Here is a 15,824-nt window from a genome sequence, read left to right as displayed (position 1 = left end):
CCATGAGGCTGGGGGAAGTGGGATGGTAGCCACTGTTGGGAGGATGAAATTCTCTGTTCTTTGTCACAGTTTACCAGCTTCTTCCTTCTCCTCCCTGGATGCTGTACAGTGATCTCCTAGACTCCAGAGTTTCAGAGTGGTTGATTCAGACGGTTCCTGCCTTGTTTTGGTTGAACAGACTGATTCCTGAATCTTCCTACTCTGCCATCTTCCCACAACTCTCTATTTGACTACATTTTAACAATTTATGTGAAGGTATGCTGCACAGAACTAAAGGTTCCTTCTTCTTGGTGAATTACCAAAAAATCTGTACAAACTCAGCTCTGTGAATAAATCAGAAGCTGCCACACTATACCCTGGGACAACTGTGTAAAAAAATTATTGTTTAGGGAGCAGTGTGGTACGATCAAAAATTTGAAACTGGACATACTTGAGCTTATCGCTAAGTGACACTGCATTTCCATTTCCTGGACCTCACTTTTGTTAAACTTGGGATTTGACAATTTAATGACTTATTCATTTGGATTAAGGTATTTATAAGCATATGGATTCATGTTTATGAGTAAAGGAAAATACTCATTTTGACATTAATCAAAGAAAACAGACTTATCCTGATACTTTAACTGGATATTGCTCATAAAAGATAAATAATGGCAAAAGCAATTTTAAAAACTAGACAAGAAGTCCATAGTTTGACAAAAAAAGGGGGGGGGGGCAAAAGGAAAGGCACACTGGGGAGGTGATATTTAAATGGTTCTGGTATAGACTCACTTCATTACTTTTTAATGGAAACTTCTCTGCCATATCATTTCTGCAACTTAGCAGGATATTTTAAATACATGGACAAGGTCAAAATGAGGAACAGTTATAAGATCATATTTGAATGAATTTATATTTTCTAGCATTCCTATGCTGTACACGTATTACATAAATGCTATTGCCCTTAGTTTTAAATGATGTTCAAGATAATTATGGGAAGGACAGATACATACTTTCACATAAACATTTTTTTCTGCTGTGATGTTGGCGTGCAAGATTCTGGTGCAGTATGGCCTCCAGGGAGAGTCTAGAGACCACCAAGAAGATGCAGGAAGTAGTGGGGGCCAAATATGTCAACACATCTTATGAGTCATATACTTGAAGATCCATGATTCATGTATTTCATAAATTCTTTGTAGTCAAGTATTTTAAGCTAGGGATTGGAATAGTTATAGGGACGAGATTGACTTCCTTCTCCAGCCCTCAAGATATGGATAAGCTTTAGGAACCACTCATCTTTCCAGTTATACTTAGGCTGAGAGATTCACTATGTCGTCTGCACAGACTCCTCAACATGATCTGGGCCAGACTGTTTACATCTTCCTGGGACTCATTGCACTCAACAAACCTTTGTCCAGGTACAGAGGATCTACCAGCTGTGTTGTGAGAGGACAGGGACCAAGGTAGAATTTTTCCACCAGAACGTGCTCATGTGCCTTTATGCATTCTCCAGGGTAAAGATTTAGTTTGTTTAAAAACAGATATAACAGAAAACTCAGCAGGCAGCTTCTGGAAAAGGAATGCTTGAGAATCAGCTTGGGTCTTCTGAAATAATTTGTTCACTCTAGGAGTTGAAGGGATGAGACAGATGGGGGATTATTTATTTTTTTCTTATCATCGCTCAGAAAACCTGGGTGCTGCATGATTTGGATATGCTGTGGCTTATCTTTTTTCCTTAAACAAGGCAAGCTTCTGGGGTAATTCTTCTTTATACCAGTGTTGTTTGGTAAAAAGATTTTAAAAGTTCAACCAGAGCCATGCTGTGGGACTTGGCAGAAAAGAGGAAAATTCAATACGCTATTTACAAACAGTTCCTATGGCCGGTTGAGCAATTGAAAATCCCACCCCATGGTGCATCTTACCTATTAGTTAATCTTCTTGCTCACTCTCTGTTGGGTCATTTATACTGTCAACCTGACTGTTCATTTCAACTGTAATAAATAAGAAAAAATAAAGTTAAACTTTTTTTTATGCCAAAAATTTTCAAGCACATTAAAATGGACTGCAATTTGATACTTTTCTGATTTTCTTGCTTATACCTTTTTTTGGTTTATGTTCATTCATTCAAGATTTGAGCACCATTCTTGTGACTTTTTGCTGGTGGAATTAAGGGGTGGGCAGAAGTGCCTCTCTACTAACAGTAAAGATGATATTGTGCTGTGCAATTTCATACGAGTTTTTTTGATTAACAGTGGATGTTTCTATTATCCTTCTTAGGTAAATTACAAAGCATTAATAGATGTCTAAGAAAATAGAGAAAGCAAAGCAAAACATATCACTGCCATGCAAAGAAGGAAGTAGCTCCCTCTCTAGCAGGGCAATGTCAACAAGATCATTTGGTTTTCCATATTTTCTATCTCAGAATTCAAAACAGACCCTGTAAACCTGTCAGGGAGAGCACTGGCCAGGGAACATCATGGGCTAGATAAACAAAGCATCCAAACAGATTACACAGCTCTGGTAAAATGCACTTTTCCCTGAATCTGTGGATTGTTTTATTTGCACATTTGCATAAAAACAGAATGGCTAATTAGCACCATTGTCCAGAAGTAGCCCAGGGCAGGCACAGGTGCCACTCTAGAAATTTCCAAGGGTCAGAAGCTTTAGATTGATATTTTAAAGCCTCAAAGCCCACATTATAAAATGGGAGACTGAATATACAAATGGATGGTGGCCAAATAGTATATGACAATGGAGCTCAGATCTCCAACATCTGCAGCATCCAGAGCAGGAAGCCAAGCTGCGAACTCTGTAGCAACTGGCCCAGAACAGTCAGGGCTTGGTCAATGACTGCCAGCTTCCCTCATTTTTTGCTTCACTTTCAACTCGTGACCAACCAGAAAAAGCCAGATTTGCTACCGAAACCAATGGTATAAGATGCCCACTTGTAGTTGTTGGCTGCTTCTTGCCAACAACCTCTAATCAGAGGATATTTGAAGCCTAGCCTGTTTCCACTCTCAAGCTTTTCCACTTCTCTGCCTACCTTTGGGTCTGCCAAATAGAATTGACGGTGGTGAACTCCCTTGCTATAGTAAGCTCTGAATAAATAGCCTCTGTTTGTTCTCATTTGGGTAGTCTTTGTTTATTTCCACCAAACCAACAACCCAAATATCTTTTTCTCAAACATGAAAGCTTAACTAGAGTAAAAGAGTGGCAGATGCTGGTTTTCACATCCAAAGACGATTGAAAGTGGAAATGACACCTAAAACTCTCCTAATCATGAAGGTTTTAAAACCTGATCTCTGCATTCTCACAGCAAACTATCTTGGGTTTCTAATGATAAATGAGCTCATTCTAAACTGCACATATGAAGTAGCAACTCTACCTGTGTAAAGTGCATCCATTTTCTAACCTGGACCACAGAATTATTGTAAGCTCCCCCATCTCAGTGAAGGAGTGTGCAGAATAAAATACAGGAGAGCATTCTCATTCTGTCTCCTCCTCCAGCTCAAGGAGCACTGTTTCCAAAAACTATTAAAGTGTTACTATAAAAAGTAGTCCATGTTCAACAAAGTTTAGGAAAAGCAACATTAAACCACATTAAACACATTTCTTTACTGCTGAGACTTCTGAGGGCTTGTAGCTGTCGAATATTCATGTTGAATTTTCAAGTGAGGACTAAAACTCAGTATTTTGCATGTTTATTTCCCTTTGAATTAAGGAGCATGAGATGGGCCAGGCATTTCTGAGAACTTGCTTTGTTAAGAACCATATCTAAGATTCAAAACCAGATTAGGGCAAGTTAAGTTCAATTGGGCGTGGCTAACATGTGGTACCTGTTAATGGATGGGTCTGGGGCTTAAAGAGAATTTTCTCCTAGGTACCACCTGACCAGTTGGTGCAGAAGGGCTTGTAATTGTAGGAGGCAATTCAGGGGATGGTATGTCTGTGGGAGTGGGGAATGCCTGATATAGGAAACTCTGTTTAAAACTACTAAGTAAATTCTTCCACTGGCTAAATTTTTCCCAAGGTCATTATCAACTCAAACTTGCTTTTTTTTTTTCCTTTGGCTGTAAGAACCCAAATAGCAAGTATGTAAACAGTTGATCACCTGACCCATTCTGGTTCTCCTCAACTCTAAAGGCCAGTGGAATCAAATATTTACTGAATTGTGTGTGTTCAAAGAACTGCTTTCCTGATGCAAGCAGTGTTATTCCAAGCACTCATAGCAATATCGTGGGTGGGTAGGGAGGTGTTGATATTCCCGAGGCCCAGAATCTCCTGGAAGCCTTTAAAATTAGATGTGAATAAAGAAATGCTTTTGCCAAGGTATTTTGAAGGTACCTACAAAGACTGACTATGTTTTTGACTAAGTTGCCTGATCTGATGAGCTAGGACTCCCCTGAAGGCTGAATGGATAACAGTAGGGCAAGTATCTTTTGCAGAAGTGGGTGATATTTACTCAGATTTCCTCAGCCAGACTTCATTTCTGTTTGGCTTTGGAATCGCCCACCCTGGCCTTGGTATTGTGAGGTGTGGTTAACCTGAAGCACATGCTGTTTTAAATCACCTAGCTTCAGTGAAAAAACAAAAAACAAAAAACAGCCGTTTTTATTAGTTCCTAACATGCATTGGTTTTTGAAATTTACCTTGTTTTGACAGAGTATGTTGATTCATAGAACAGATAGCTCCCTGAACGTAATCCTATGTTATATGCAAAGAATGTGCCAGATTCGTATTTTGCATGAGCTCAAATAGCTCAGAGCCTTACCATCAGCACCAGTTGCATTTTCTGTGTCCCTGGAGGCTTCACTTTTCACAGGCACTCTAGGCATGTCCTCATCTTGAGCTGAAAGAGGGAACAGACAGTCCCTGAGTAATAGGGAATTATAACAGCCTGACTGTCAATTGTTCTGTCACCCTCCATTGCCCTCTGAAATTTAAAAATACTCCTGAACTCAACTTCTTTTGCTGACAAGGTTAAAGGAGGAAATAATGGGTTGAGTTGCTTGACTACTTTAGCTCTGTCTTCTAAGTTCTCTTTAATTTGTGAGGTAATCACATACATACATACACAATTCCTCAAATTATAAATCTGGTAGCATGAAAGTAGAAAAAGTTGGTTTAATCAGAACAACCTACAATTTAAATGTAGGGAAATGTTTGTCAGTGTGTGTGTGTGTGCCCGTGTGCAGTGTTTATGTAGATAACCTTTGAAGTTAAAAAAAAACACACAAATCTGTTTTATCTTAGGCATGCCTGAAAACAAATATTCATTCTTCTGGTAATGAGGTTTTTTTGTTTGTTTGTTTAAACACAAATGAGTGACTTATTTCCTTCTCTATGAGACCCTCTCACATGCTGCCATTTTGAATTGCTGAGAATCCAGTCTTTAGTTAATGGCCATCATTGTCATTCTCCACTTTTACAGCTTCAGGTGTGCCATCTGTACACTGTGGCTGAATCTGCATAATATGCTTGACATAAGCAGAAAGAGATTGTTTTCTTGTGAGAAAACTTCCAAATAGCCAAAAGGATGATAATCTCTTATGTAGTTAAGTATCTAGTATGTTTTTACAACTTGAGCAAGGGCATTTGTAAATTCAAGTACAGATAGAGATAAAGCATAAGAAAACCAATCATTTTCAAGTTTTGAATCTTTCTGTACTTTTCTCAACTGAAGATTAAATTTGTTTTCATTACATGTACTTATTGAGCCCACAGTATGTTCAATTCAGTGTGCTCCTTGGTGAGGATGAAACAAAGAGATAGAACTCAAAGGTAGAATTTGCACTCATGGGAATGAGTTACTGAATCTGACAACCTGAGCCTGAGTGGACATGTGGGAGAATCATCAGTGTTTGAAGACATAAAACAAGCAGAGTGGGAGAAGATACAGAAAATAATTGTAGACTTGAGGGTTAAAGGGTTAAATGGGGGTACCAAGCAATCTTTCGCTGCCAGTGCTGAGGAAGAGAACTGTGAATCAGAGATGTGTGTACTTGCACAGTGACTGTATAGAAGAAGAATGGAATATATGAGTACATGAGAGAACCCAGGGGAAGGATTACAAGAAAAATGACTTATGGGCTCCCAAGCCTCTAAGGATAACAAGAAAGTAACTGTGTCCATGGGTTCTTTCATTAGCTCTTGAGGATATGTTTCTTGAAGCTCCTAGTTGGCCTTGTTAACAATATATCACGTTTTCTCACTACGCCAAGTCTAGAAAGATGACCATTTTTCAATTGCTCAACATATTCTTTGAAGGCACAATTCCAGAAGAAAACATTGATTAATTCCTCTAAGCCTGGGAACAGGAAAATGTTGCTAATTATGATTCAAAACCCAGATAAAATGAGGAAAAACAGCATTGAAATATTTCACTGTATATACATAATTTTTGAATGATAGAAACTCTATAAGAAATGTTAAAAAAGACATAGATTGAAGAAATCTATTTGCACCATTTACAATAGACAAATAGTTAATATCTGTAATATATAAAGGTCTTCTAAAAATAAATTAAGATCAACAGCCCAACAAAAAAGGGAAAGAGATTTAATAGGACATTAAAAAAAAAGAAATAAAAATGGGAAAGGGATGTGGTTCAAGCAGTTGAGTGCCACCTCCCACATGGGCGGTCCCAGATTTGGTTCCCAGTGCCTCCTGAAAAAACAAAAACAAACAATAAGCAAAACAAATGAGAAAACCAACTCAGGGAAGCCAATGTGGCTCAGTGGTTGAGTGCCAGCTTCCCACTCACAAGGCCCTGGGTTCAATCCCTGATAGAAATGCAAATTAAAATCATTCTAAGAATGGGATTTCTGCCTCCACCTGAAGTAGACTGGCATGTTGAAAATTAACCCTATTTTTATCAGCAGACCTACACTAAAGAAAATAGTTTTTACCATATAAAAATAAATTCCAGTTGGATTATAGAACTAAATATCAAAGATAACATGAGAAAAGACTGTTATAACATTAGGTAAAAATTTCTTATATGGGACTGCGGTCACCCCTCGGGCTGAAGTGTGGTTTGCTGGCCTGGCAGGGGAGCGGCCGCGGTAGGCCTAATTCCGCTGCCCCCATAATAGGGTGGTTGGTCGGGCCCACCGCCACCCCTGAAGGAAGCTCGGCATGGGCGCAGAGTGCCCTCGGGTCTCCCCTTCCCGGCAGCCATGCTTCCGCGGCCGCCCCTCCTCCCAGATGGCGCCACCCGATGCCTTGTGGGGCGGCACCCTTCTTCTTCCTTCTCCCTGCGCAGGCGCAGGGCAGAAAATTCCATTCTGCCCTTTTCCCCTCCCCCGACAGCAGCAACAGCCAGGTGTGGGCGGAAAAATCCAGCCCGCCCTTTTCCCTTCCCCCGACAGCAACAACAGCCAGGCGTGGGCGGGAAACTCAAGTCTGCCCTCCACCCCAGCAACAGCAGCCACCAATCCCTAAACCCTGCCCCTTCCCCCAGCAACAGCGACAGCCAATCCCTAACCACCACCCCTCCCCCATCCGGTACCGCCCACTGACCTTTCGCCGGCAACCAATCAGAACGGGGCGTGGCTTTGACCAATCAGCCTTCCCCAGCCCCTATAAAACTGTTGCCTCTCCCTCAATAAAGTGGACTTGCGTGTTTACCTTGTCTCCACGGTAGTTCTTCTGCCGTGCGCCCTCCAGTCCTGAGAGCCCCCGACAAGGGCCTGGCCTCCCTTGTCCCCAGTTCGTCGCCTGCTTCGCCAGGCGACCCCTTCGTCACCGGCTTCGCCGGGCGACCCCGTCAGCCGAACCGCGCAACCCCTTGTGAGACCGATCCCTCGTCTGCTGCCGGACCGACCCCTCGTCCCAGGTGGGACCGACCCCTCGTCCCAAGCGGGACCGACCCCTCATCCAGAGCTGGACCGACCCCTCGTCCGCAGCCAGACCCCACCTCTACCGACCGAGCAAGCCGCCGAATGGGACAAACAAAAACACTATTAGGAAAGATGTAATTTGGAAAACATTAAAATTAACTATAAGCTTATTAGAATATTGTTAAGAGAGTATATAATAAGTTAAAGATTGGAAGAAGCCATTTGTAATGTATGTTACTTTTTTTAAAGGACTGTTGTACAGAATATATAAGGAAATCAATATTCAAAATAACAGGAAATCTTGGGGAACCTAACAGAAAATGGGCAAAACACAAACAGGCATGTCACAAAAGATAACCTGTGATTTTTTTCTTTTCTTTTTTTTTTCGCATTACTTTTACCAAATCTCATGGATTTAAAAGCCTTGTTTTTTTCACTAGTAAAATGACTTAAGATGTTATGACTCCTTGTTCAGTTACCTAGGACACCATCAGAATTAATTAAAACAATTAATATTTATAAGAAATGATTACTATAGTAGGAAATTAATAATAAAACTAGCTTTATGTGAACTTTACTTCCTTGACTTTCTCCTTAGGGTTGCTTTTGCCATGGGATCTAGAGATACCTGTAGCTGATTCTTCCAAGAAATCTCTTCTAACGTAGCCATTGCTAGCCATGGCAAATAAACCTGGAAACTTTACTATGGAGAAACCCCCTCTTGCATCATGGGAAACTTTCTAATAGGTAGGATGCCAGTCAATTGAATGACACTGAATGAATATGAAAAACAATATAAAAAGCTTTTAAGAACTGGGCAAGAGAGGAAGACTTGAAGAAAGTCCAAGAGGTAAATCAGAAAACATTGATATATAATTATATTTATATTGTTTATAAAATGTTTTGTCTTTTTGACCTCATTATCTTACAGTGGAGGCTATGAGAAGTCTCAGTTTGCCATCCACTACAGTAGTACAAATTAACATGAGAGAAAATGGCAGGTTTGTGATCACAAGAGAGTAGGGAAAAGAGAAATCAAGTTTCGTGTCTCTGCACACGGCTGCATGCCTACGGCAGGGGGAGGCATCATGTGTTACATTCACTTTTTTAAAAAATTTATTAAAATATATCACTCATACATAAATATACATAAACAATAAGTGTATAATAGTTGTGAACTTAAAAAACAAACATTATAACATCTCACCCTATCACCAATAACTTGCATTGTTATTAAACCTTTTCTACTAATGATTAAAGAGCATTGTTAAAATATTACTATTAAAGTAGTTTTCCCTAACCAATCCGATTATTATCCTTATATCATTTATATGTGAACATACATAAACAATTAAGTGTATAGTAAAAGTTGTGAACTTACAAAGCAAACATGCATAACATCATACATATATCAATCCTCCACCAACACTTTGCATTGTCATGAGGCAATTGTTACAAACTGTGAAAGAACACTGTCAAAATCTTACTACTAATCATAGTCCTTATCTTACATTTGGTGTGTTTTTCCCCCAACCAACGCTATTATTTTTAAGTATTTTTTATGACAGTTTTAAACTTATAAAACAGTCATGTACATGTGCAGAATTCCCAAACACCCCTCCATCAGTACACCACAATGTGGTGTGTCATTTGCTACAAATAATATCATCTGATTGTTACTATGTCCATAGTGTACATTTGGCTCACATTTTCCATACTGCCTCAGTATCATCTTTTGCATAGATGGAAGAATATTATATTATTACTACTAACCACAGTCCATAGGTCACTCCAGCTGTATTTTTCCCATGCTTCTCCAAATTCTCATCACCCTGCAGTAGCGATGTACATTCATTCTAGCTAACAAAGGACACTCTTGCACTTGTACCATCAACCACAATTCTCACCCACCTCTTGGTTTACTGTGCTATACAGTTCCTAGGTTATTCTCAAGCATTCTGTCAATTGGCATTTACATAACTAGACTACCATTTTCAATCACATCCCCATTTATAAACTAGCTGTTACTCACTGTGTATTACCATCCACTCTATACATTTCCACACTTTTACAGTAAAGCTAATTAAAACTTCTACACACATTAAACATCAGTAGTCCACTCAGTCCTTCTTTTATCTCCTTCAAGAATCCATCACCTACCACAAGGTCTTGAAGATATTTTCCAATAATTTCTTCTAGAAGTTTTATGGTTACTTTTATTTTTAGTTTTTTGATCCATTTTGAGTTAATTTTTGAATAAGGTGTGAGATAGGGGTCCTTTTTCCTTCTTTCAGGTATGGGTGTCCAATTCTTTCAGCACCATTTGTTGAATGGACTGTTCTGCCTGAGCTGTGCATTTGACAGGCTAGTCAACAATCACTTGACCATACCTGTGAGGGTCTGTTTCTGAGCCATAAATTTGGTTCCATTGGTCTATGTGTCTGTCTTTAGGCCAGTACCATGCTGTTTTTACCACTATAGGTAAGTGTTATGATTTAAAGCCTGGAGATAAGGGTTTATGTTTCCTTTTTATGATGTTTCTGGCTATTCAGGACTCCTTACTCTTCCAAATAAATTTAATGATCGTGATTTCAATTTTTTCTTTAATGCTGGTGTTATTTTTATTGGGATTGCATTAAATCTGTATATCAATTTGAGTAGAATTGGAATCTTAATGATATTTAGTCTCCTAATCCACGAGCATGGAATGTTCTTGCAGTTATTTAGGGGATTAGAGTTTTTTTATTTGTTTTAACATTGAGTTGCATTTTTCTGAATACAAGTGCTTTACATTGTTGGTTAAGTTTATTCCTATTTGAGTTTTATCTGTCATATTTTATTTTCACTACTCTTTGCCACTTTTAGTTTTATTGATATAATCTTCATTTCTAGACTCTCTTCCAGGCCTCTCTCTCCTGTCTTTTCTTTTCAGGCTCTAGCACATCCTTTAGTATTTCCTAAAATTCTGGTCTCTTGCTTAGAAATTCTCTCAGTTTCTGTTTATCTGTGAATATTCTAATTTTGCCCTAATTTTGAAAGTCTTGCTGGATATAAGATTCTTGGTTGGAAGTTTTTGTCTTTTGGTGTCTTAAATATATCAGACCACTGTCTTCTTGCCTCCATGGTTTCTGGTGAGAAATCAGCACTTAATCTTATTGGATATCCCTTATATGTTATGCATTGCTTTTTTCTTGCTGCTCTCAGAATTCTCTCTTTGTCTTTGGCCTTTGACATTCTGATGAGTATGTGTCTTGGAGTTGGTCTATTTGGATTTTTTCAGATGGGAGTATATTGTGCTTCTTGGACAGGGATATCTATGTCCTTCAATAGTGTTGGGAAATTTTCTACCATTATTTCTTCAAATATTCCTTCTGCCTCTTTTTCCTTCTCTTCTCCTTCTGGGACACGCATGACATGTATGTTTGCATGCATTTTGCTGTCGTTTAGTTCCCTGAGACCTTGTTCACTGTTTTCCATTCTTTTCTTCATCTGTTCTTTTGTATGTTCATTTTCAGAGGCCATTTCTTCAAGCTCACCAATCCTTTCTTCTACCTCCTCAAATCTACTATTATATGATTCCAATTTTAGTTTTTTTAAAAGATTTATTTATTTTTATTTATTTCTCTCCCCTCTCCCCCCCACCCCCCAGTTGTCTGCTCTCTGTGTCCATTCGCTGTGTGTTCTTCTGTGACTGCTTCTATCCTTATCAGCGGCATCAGGAATCTGTGTTTCTCTTTGTTGTGTCACCTCTCCGTGTGTGCGGTGCCATTCTTGGGCAGGCTGCACTTTCTTTCACGCTGGGCAGCTCTCCTTATGGGGCGCACTCCTTGCACATGGGGCTCCCCTATGTGTGGGACACCCCTGTGGTGCAATGTTTTTATAATTTCATTGATTGCATCTTTCATTCCCATAAGATCTTCTGTTTTTCTACATATGCTTTCATATTCTTCTTTGTGCTCATCCAGTGTCGTCTTAATATCCTTAATCTCCTTCACCATCTCATTGAATTTATTAAGGTTATTTGTTTGAACACCTATAATTAGTTATCTCAATTCCTTTATGTCATCTGGAGGCTTATCTTGTTCCTTTAACTGGGCCATAGCTTCCTGTTTTTTGGTGTGGATTGTAATTTTTTGTTGGTGTCTTCGCATCTGGCTTACTATAATATTTATTTTGGTGCAGTTTTTCTCTCTAGGTTAGGGCTTCCTATCATTTCTCCCTTGCTGGTTGTGCAGTAGGAGTGAAGCATGTAGTTGGTGCTGTAAGCTGTGGAGGCTCAAGCTGCCCTCATTGCACCAGGGACCAATGAAGCTTCTTCCAACTTTCTCCTTTGCCGGGGGTAGGGACAGAGACTCAACTGTGTGGAATAATTCACGTGCAGGCCTAGACTGTAGCTGCCCAGAGAGACTGATGAAGCTTCGCATCCCTTTCTCCCCTGCCTGGGGCAGGGATGGAGCTGCAGGTGTGGGCAGCAATCTATGCAGTGCGGGTCCAAGTCGACCGCAGTTACCCTGACAGACTTCTGATTTTCAGTCTACGGCAGCCAAAGTTACCTGCAGTTACCTGTATAGGCTGGTGTAGGGCTCCTCAGCCGCCTCCTGGCCAGAGGTTGGGCTGAAGCCTAGGCAGGCTGCAGGCTGATCTGCGTGAAAGAAACTGGTTTCTGCCAGCACTGAGAGTTTCAGTCAGCCTGGCTTCCCCTCAGGTTGGAGGTGGAGCCAAAATTGTGGCTACTGACCTCTTTCTGACTTGGGCTGGTTCATAACCCCCTGTTCCCAGGGTTATCTCTTAGGCAGCCCAGTCTACCAATCTGTAGCCGAAATTGGCAGCCAACCGTCTCCCCCTCCTCTGTTTTTGGGAAATGGAGCTTCCAATTCCTGTCACAGAGCAGTTCCTGAAGTAGGACAATCCCCAGCCTCTGTGATTTGGCCGGTAATTTCCCAGAGAGGCTGGTGCAGGTCCCCACAGCTTCCTCCCAGCTGGAGGTGGCACTGGGGCCTAGGCTAGAGCTGCAATGTGATCTGGATGGGAAGAAGCCAGTCCCCACCAGCACTGGAATTCTCAGTCCGCCCCGCTTCCCCTCGTGCCAGGCATGGAGTTAAGATTGCGGCTCCCAGTCTCTTTCTGACCTGGATAGGCTCAAACCTTAGCTCTTCTCAGGATCATACAGTAGCCCACTGAATTTCCTCATCATAGCTGAAATTGGTGCCCAGCAGTCTCTTCCTCCCCCATTTTGGGGAAGTGGAGCTTTGAATTCCAACCGTGGAACAGCTCCCCAGGTGGCTTGTGCTCCAGTGGAGGATGGGCACCGGCCTCCATGGCATGGAGCACTCTACTTATGAGTCTTCTCTGCAGACGGGCAGTCTCCTCCTTCCACTCCTTCAAAGACATTGCAGGATGCTCTTCTGGTCTCCCGGAGCCCCCAGACAGGTGCTTCAGCCAGCTCCAGAGAGCTCTGGGTGTTTACTAACTGCCCTGTAGCAGGAGCTGACTCCAGGAGCTCCTTACTCCACCGCCATCTTGCTGTTTGTTGTTACATCTGCTTTTGAAAACTGTAAAGGTCTGTTTGGTAGACAGTATTTTTTAAAAACATTTTTTTACTAGAGAAGTTTTACATTTACAGAACAATCAGGTGTAAAGTACTAAATCCCATATAACACCTTGCATTGGTGTGGAACATTTATTACAAGTGAGGATAGAACACTTAATAATTGTGCTATTAACTATAGTTCATGGTTTAAATTAGGATTCACTGTATAGTATAGTTGTATGGATTTAAAAAATTTTTTTTATTACCACATATACAATCTAACATTTCCCCCTTTAATCACATTCAGATATATATTTCAGTGCTGTTGATTACGTTCACAATGTGTTACCTCCTAATGCATGGTGGAGATGGTGGCATTACTTATTTAATAGCATGAGCATGCATGGTGTGCACCTGTGTGTGTGAATGTGGTATGAACATGAGTGTGTGCTGTGGCATGCTCATGTGAACATGCATGTGCATATGTGTATGCATGTGCAAGTGTTCGCATATGAATGTGGGGGTTATTTGGAAAGAAGTAGAGGAACAACAGGCATTTGTCGCTGTGCCATGCCTGTGGATAAGGTATTGTCCCTGGCGGCTTCTCCCCTGCAGGATGATGCAACTGAGAGCCCCAGAGAAATGATTCCATTTCACTTAGACAACAGAGAATCTGATCAAAACGAAAATTACCTCAGCAACCTATTTATCCCAGTTGGCCTGGGACCCCTCCCATTTTGTGATGGCTGCTTCTTGGAACACAGACATGAGGACATATCAGGGCCCCTAGTGGGAGATTAAAGATGTGGAAATAGAAATAGTCTCAAACATTCAATACCGTTTTCATTTTCAATTACCCACTGCAATTGTCCTTCTCAAGGCCTTGATTATGGTAACCTTTTGTAGGTCAGTGGTATTACATGAAAAATAATAAATGAAACAGATCCCATCACAGAAGAAAAGATACTGTGATGCATACAGAATGCAGCCAAACAGGTTTAAAAATACATCAACAAGGAGAGATGCTGGCAGATCCCCCAAGTTTTTCTACTGAGATTTGTGTTGGCAAACTCCACATAACAGAGTTATTATAAACTCTACAAAGAAATAATTACAGCTAGAACTATATGTAAAATATATGTAGAATATGTAGTTACATAGGTTTCACAACAGAGAAAGCAGGGCCTTTATGGGTTCAATTTCATTGAATTAAAGTGGTATTGACCCAAATCAAACATTCCTGAGCCACCTTAATAACTTGCATCACATCTATGTTACTTTATTAATGTAGTATGTTACATAATTGTAAAGTGCTTGCTTCTTCCATATTACCCTCATGGAAGTGTAGTTCACTGTCCCTTGGCATTGGGCTTGGCCATGAAACTTGACGGAAACTGGCTTTGGCCGATGGGATATTTGCAGAAGCTAGTCAGGTAGAGGCTAGAAATGTACTTGCCCTTTTGTACTCCTGCCTCTCACCACAAGAACAGCACCCTTTAGGGAGCCACTGATCCAAAAAAGATTCAACCTGGACCCAACCCACAGCCTGAAGGCCTTCCTGCCCTAGAGGAGAGTAGCTGATCCTCCTGTTCCATAGCACGAGAATATGATTGTGAGACCCCAGGAGAACTGCTGGGGAGGATGGCAGAGTAGGGAGCTCCAGGACTCAGTCCTTCCACCAAAACAACTATTAAACAGGCAGGAGTTGTCTGAAACAACTGTTTTGAAATTCAAAAGGCCAGAAGAAAACTGTACAGCATCCAGGGAAGACTGAGAGGAAGAGGCTAGTGAATTACAGTAAAGTTCTGTAAATTGCTGTCTCTGCCCCAGGGAATACCCATCCCTATCCCCCACGCGCACAGCAGCCCACTGCAGGGTCCAGCCACTGGTGAGCTGCTGGTGACAAGAACAGGGTGTGCACAGCCAATCACTGATGGTTGCTTTTGCTTAGTGAATTTGGATTGCTGGGTCCCGGCTCTGAGGACAGCTATTGTTTTGACCAGCACAGACTTTAAGTCCATAAAATGAATTTTAAGTGAAATACAGTTATGAGGGACAAGATGGTTATTACATGTTGATAAAGGGGACAAATCGGCAGGAAGATGTAACAATTATAAATACAAATGCATCTATGATCAGAGTTCCCAAATCTATGCAGCAAATACAGTGTTAAAGGCAGAAACTAATGGTTCTCCATTAATAGTAGGAGACTTTAACACACCACTCTCAATAACAGATACATCTTGTCAGTAGGTCAATAAACAAGTACAGGACTTGAATGATACACTAAACCAACTAGACCTAACAGAGATGCATTGAACACTGCACCCAACAAAAACAGAGAAAACATTTTTCCTGAGTGCACATTGCTCATTCTCCAGGATAGACCATGTATTGGGTCACAAAACAAGTCTCAGTAAATTAAAAAATACTGAAATCATACAATGTATATTCTCCTGCCACAATGAAAGGAA

General features: G+C 40.7%; 1 protein-coding gene across 4 annotated transcripts in view; it reads right to left on the bottom strand.

The window, feature by feature from the left end:
* MACROD2 (mono-ADP ribosylhydrolase 2) overlaps positions 1–15,824 on the bottom strand; it is a 2,160,736-nt gene that overhangs the window by 17,093 nt on the left and 2,127,819 nt on the right. For all 4 annotated transcript variants that reach the window (XM_058287576.1, XM_058287574.1, XM_058287575.1 and 1 more), the window contains 2 exons: positions 4,751–4,828; positions 1,902–1,970 (listed from right to left, as the gene is read on the bottom strand). In XM_058287576.1, the coding sequence (XP_058143559.1) occupies positions 1,909–1,970; positions 4,751–4,828 (140 nt within the window). In that variant the 3' untranslated portion in view covers positions 1,902–1,908. The remainder of the gene's footprint in view (positions 1–1,901; positions 1,971–4,750; positions 4,829–15,824) is intronic.

Source organism: Dasypus novemcinctus, chromosome 24 (genome assembly GCF_030445035.2).
Source record: "Dasypus novemcinctus isolate mDasNov1 chromosome 24, mDasNov1.1.hap2, whole genome shotgun sequence".
In the NCBI taxonomy this organism is placed as follows: domain Eukaryota; kingdom Metazoa; phylum Chordata; class Mammalia; order Cingulata; family Dasypodidae; genus Dasypus; species Dasypus novemcinctus.
Note: the sequence above shows the minus strand (reverse complement) of the source record. Positions and strands in the feature narration are given on the sequence as shown.